Here is a 4935-nt window from a genome sequence, read left to right on the forward strand (position 1 = left end):
CTTAGATAATGTCTTTCTCTTTCTTGTCAGTAATATTTTTTTTAAATTCTTTTTCTTTTTTTCCTAAACAAGAACATGAATTAGTAACACAGTATAATACTATTCCTTTTAAATATTATTATTTTTCTTTATAAATCATGCATGAACCCAAACATCACTAGCAAAAATGTAAGTGATTTCTTATCTAGTGTTCAGGCAAAATGATAATTTTGTTATGTAAAAATAGTAGTGACTCGATCAGAGAGAAAGAATAAAAATCATACTTGACTCAACTAAATTTTATATAAAAATCTAATTTTAAATTAATATTTATTTAAAAAAAATTAAATCCATCTCTAAGTCTAAATGAATAAGGGCGACGAAAATTTTTTTTATATATATTTTTAAAAATATTAACGACTAAACAAAATTTTCTGCCTAAGCCGCATGGATAGGGCAGCGATACGAAGAATTAGGCTTCGTATAATCATTATTATTATTATTATTATTATTATTATTATTATTATCATTTTGACTTCGTATAATCATATTTCGATCCTTTTGTTGGTTGAATAGGGCGAAGTCGGTAGAGAGGGAGGAGGGAGGGGGAGCGAGAGAAGAAGCGGCAGAGTCGAGAGGACGGATGGGAGGAGCGACAGTAGGGAAGCGATACGAAGAATTAGGCTTGGCGGAAGCCCTCTCGCGTCGGCACGATTACTCGGCGGCCTGCCATGAACTCGCCCTCATCCTGCGTCTCGCCTACGCTCATCTACCCAAGAACCTCCAGTCCGTCGTCTTCCAAGACACCCTCTCGGCCTTCCGTTTGCTTCCCGAGTAAGATCCCGTGATCCAGGGCTTCGCGATCGCCGAATTAAATTTCTTATTTTGTAGACTTAATTTCTTCGTCGAATACGTATAGTTATGCGTATTAGGAGATATTTCAGTAAAAAAAAAATTCTAAAAAACACTCCATTGATCCGATTTGAGAATTCTACACCTAAGAGATGAGGATGACATAGTTGATAAATTGGTCGTTTTTAGTTCCGAGACGATGATTGCGTCCTAGTAAAACGTAGTTGAAGGGTTAGGGTATAGTGAAGCGAGGTTCGTGAATGCGTACAGGTAGTGCTGATTGTTCTTCGCTGAAGTATCATCTTGCTTTATTAGAAAAACTGCTACTTTTTCTCAAAAAGGGGAAAAAAAATCAAGGAGTTGGAATTGTTTTTTGGTATATGTCAATGAAAAAATGTTCTCATGAAACAAAATACATCCTTAGATTCCAATAACTATTTTTTGTATGAGAAGGTGATGGCATGCCATTTTATTAAAAGCAAAGCTACTGTAGTTATTCCTCTGTGTTTTGTTTGATGGGGTTGCATGCTTAAGCTACTGATCAAAACTGTGCAGAGTGCAAACAGGTTATGGGATTTCATCAGCCAATGTCCTTCTCCAAGCAGCAGAAGCAGCATTGCCCAAGCAAAAGAAAGCAATAGCAGTTTCAGAGTTCAAACATGCTGCTGTTGCATATAAAAGGCGCTCTAAATCCCAACAAGATGAAGGTGAAAATGCCTCATAGATGATAAAAAATATCAGGAAAAGAGCTCTTATGTCCATAAATTGATGTTGTGTTTTACATTTGTCGTACTCGTGGAACAATGAAACACAGTCCATTCCTTTTATTTGCAAGACAATTTTACCTTTTGATTATGACTAAACTTTTCTAATGGATTTCCTGTGATCACTGACCTTTTGAATACACTTGTTCACAGGTTCTATCAACTTACCTCATGATGTCCTTGTCCATATTTTTAGTTTTCTAGATGTACGATCCCTAGTATCTGCGAGTTTAGTATGCTGGTATCCTTCCTTCCAAGAGAACTCTATTTCTGGTCATGTTGCTTTAATCAGATGTTTATCTTATGTTTCATTTCTCATAGAAGGCCATGGAACGCAGCTGCAACTGATAATGGATTATGGCACATGTTGTATGGTAATCTGTTTCATTGCGATAATATGGTGTCAGGTGAAGAGGACAACAAACTAGTCCATGAAAATGAAGATGGACTCACAGGAACCAATCCAGTGATTAGTGTTTATTGGCTGAAGGCATTCAGAAGAAGATGCCAGGGTAAAACACCTTATATCTGATATAGCTTTTTTTTTGGTATAATTAATTGCTTCCATAAGAGAATTTAATTGCTACCTTATGAATGTTTATTTGACTTTTACATGTTTTTCATGAGTGGAACAAGTTTTGAAAGTTGATGGTTCTTAACCAAATTCATCTTCAAATTCTTCCATTCGATCTCATATCTGTTCCATGCTAAATATGTGTTGCTTTTTAATGCTCTAGTGTTTATTACAGGCGAGATTGATTTGTGATGCTTGACTATGTGCATTCAATGTCAATTAGTGTTCCTAGTTGAATTGAAAATTTGAAACTTTCCATTTCTTCAACTCATCTCTATAAAAGGAGATAATCATTTCTATGCTTAAAATATCTCTAGCGCAGTAGGCCACACTAGATTTTCTAGTAGTTTCTGAATATGTTCCCTATGTCTATTTTTAAGGAAAAGAATCTACATTGAGAATCCTACGTGACTCATTAAATAACGATGTCCAAATATATATGTAAATTGTGTGCTGAGGCACAAGGTTAACCTATGATTCTAAGATTTCCACATCACATAAATTTTGTGCTGAATCAGATCACTCCACTTCTTGTGTTTGTTCAACACCTTCATCATTCTATGAAGAATATAGTCTAGTGTTTGCACTTTTGTGACTACTTTACTGATCTATTGTCATTTTCTTTGATTATTTTACTAGAGTCAACACCAATGAGTGTTACAGGCAACATACTACCTCATCATGCATTTAATGCCGTGCGACGCTCTTAGAGATGCTTCCTAATTTTAGGCACCCAAAACAATGGGGATTATACTTTCTTACTATCAGATTTTATGATTTATGACTATGACTATAGGAACTGCTTTTCTTTCCTTCTGTCTGAGTTTTTTGTTTTTTTCTTCCACATCATAACTATAGATCTCTATAAAACATATTGGAATATGAACCATACTTTAATTTTGGTATACTCTAACGAGGTATGGGTGTATTCACATGTATGCAATTATATCATAGTATGCAGGTATTCAGTATTCATTGGAAAATTTTAATTACAATACTTATTTCTTCCATTTGAATGTTTATATGCATGTTTTTTTTAGTGTTTGTTAAAACTCTTATTACAGATGGTTTATCATGGAAGTTATTGCCAGCTAGGGTGATCTGTGGACCTTGTCAATCAATGATTTGGCTGAGTAGTATTTCATGTCGCTCAGAACACAAATGTTTAAAGGATGGAAACCAGAAACTAAATTTAAGGCCCATGTTGCCTAATAAGGTACTGTGTTCGTTTTGCTATTTCAATTAGTATAGGATTTCCTACAAGGGATTTAATTGTCTGTAGTCGTGATTTCAAAAGTAGTTATCGTACATTGTCAATGTAGCCAAATAGTGTAGAATCCTATTTTTGTTTGAAAAATGTAGTCGATGGAGGAAAAGAGGTTAGTATGTTACCATGCCACTTGGATTTAAGTTTGTAACTTTATGTTAAATTGAGTTATAGATGCTTCATATCTACTTGATTTGACATTTCTGCAGATGCTTTGCTTCGGCTATATTTTGTTGTATAGAGTAGCTTCTATATGGCATAACTTGACGTATTCTTCCTATCTCAGGTTGTGGATTATTTGTTGGGTAACATTGAGTTAGAGGCTTCTTCAGACAGTGATGATAGTGATCCCGAAGATCTGTCTCAACTTCGCAAATTGTGGGCTTACCCAAGATTTGCTGGCAGCAACTAGCCAACAATTCAGATGGGATATTCACTTCCTGCTTTGCTCTGACACAGACACTGCTATTGATGGTGACGACCATGCGATTGTGCGTGAAGAACATCATAGTTCCATTTTCCAGGATGCTCGTTTGCCTCTGGGATTAGACTCGTCTCCTGTACAGTACCATTGCACTGCAAGGCGCAAACCAGGCGATTAAGCTTAGCCTCTCAATTATGTTTATTGAATTAGTGTCTATTTAGTAGATAAAAGTTTAGACACAATCTAAACCAAAGGATTCACCGAGATTGAAAGCTAATTAATTGATCTATAATACATGCATCATGTTGAGCAAGGTGGGCAAGGCAAAAGAAGTTTCTAGCTGTAGGGTTGTAAATGAGGCCAACCGAGTTAAACTTATTTGATAAGATGATCAATCTAAATCGAGTCTTAATAAATTAAGTTGTTGAAATAGTTCAACCTTATAATGGTTTCTCTTGGTGTAAACTTGAGACGAGTTCTCAATTTATTTAATTGTTTGAAATATTTATATTTTAAAGGTTTTTTGATTGGTGAGTGAGTTTAATAATACAAGTTTGTTTGTTATTTTAAAAGTTTATTTATTTATTTATTAAGTTGATAATAAGAATTTTATTAATTAATTTGACTCATAAATTTTATTTATGAATATTATTCATGAATACATCAATCTTGGCTCATGATTAATTGAGTTTAAAAAAAATTATTTAATTTTATTTATTTAATTGACTTTGTTTATATTGAAAGTTTGATAAGTTGAAGGTCAAATTTACTCACGCACATTTGATACGTTTAGAGCGCTACTGACTTACAAAGGTCACCACAATTGATTGAAAGTGTGATTTAGTCAATTAAAATCCGGACAAATAGATGTGATTTTAGTCGTTTGATTATCATAAATCTTTTGATTAAAACTATTTAATGGTCATATAGGGTCTAAAATTAGCACTTTTACTCAAGCGTGTTTAACAACCGGTAAAAAAATTGCATCAGAATTTCAGTGAGTTTTGTTGTTCATTTAGTATAAATTTGAGGTTTATATACGGTTGTTAAATACATTTGATTAAAAAGCTACTAT

At 33.9% G+C, this 4935-nt stretch overlaps 1 protein-coding gene across 4 annotated transcripts; it reads left to right on the forward strand.

Annotated features, from left to right (window-relative positions):
• The first annotated feature begins 532 nt into the window (after positions 1 to 532).
• Positions 533 to 4382, forward strand: LOC121981136 (F-box protein At5g52880-like). Of its 4 annotated transcripts, none has more exons than XM_042533504.1 (6): positions 533 to 813; positions 1387 to 1538; positions 1749 to 1836; positions 1920 to 2107; positions 3234 to 3385; positions 3723 to 4382. In XM_042533504.1, exons 1-6 carry the CDS (start codon positions 623 to 625, stop codon positions 3846 to 3848), a joined length of 897 nt encoding a protein of 298 aa, XP_042389438.1. In that variant the 5' UTR covers positions 533 to 622; the 3' UTR covers positions 3849 to 4382. The 4 variants fall into 4 exon arrangements, with proteins under 4 accessions (XP_042389438.1, XP_042389440.1, XP_042389441.1 ...); XM_042533506.1 differs by having other exon boundaries at positions 3261 to 3385; XM_042533507.1 differs by lacking the exon at positions 1749 to 1836 and having other exon boundaries at positions 2003 to 2107.
• The last annotated feature ends 553 nt before the right edge of the window (positions 4383 to 4935 follow it).

The sequence above is a fragment of the Zingiber officinale genome, chromosome 5A, assembly GCF_018446385.1.
Source record: "Zingiber officinale cultivar Zhangliang chromosome 5A, Zo_v1.1, whole genome shotgun sequence".
NCBI lineage: Eukaryota > Viridiplantae > Streptophyta > Magnoliopsida > Zingiberales > Zingiberaceae > Zingiber > Zingiber officinale.

Bases quoted from the DNA above. Each gene is read 5' to 3' on its own strand.
- LOC121981136 (XM_042533504.1), top strand. From the start codon at position 623: ATGGGAGGAGCGACAGTAGGGAAGCGATACGAAGAATTAGGCTTGGCG. The intron at 814-1,386 runs GTAAGATCCCGT...AAAACTGTGCAG, and splicing joins GCCTTCCGTTTGCTTCCCGA to AGTGCAAACAGGTTATGGGA. The intron at 1,837-1,919 runs GTATCCTTCCTT...TTCTCATAGAAG, and splicing joins TCTGCGAGTTTAGTATGCTG to GCCATGGAACGCAGCTGCAA.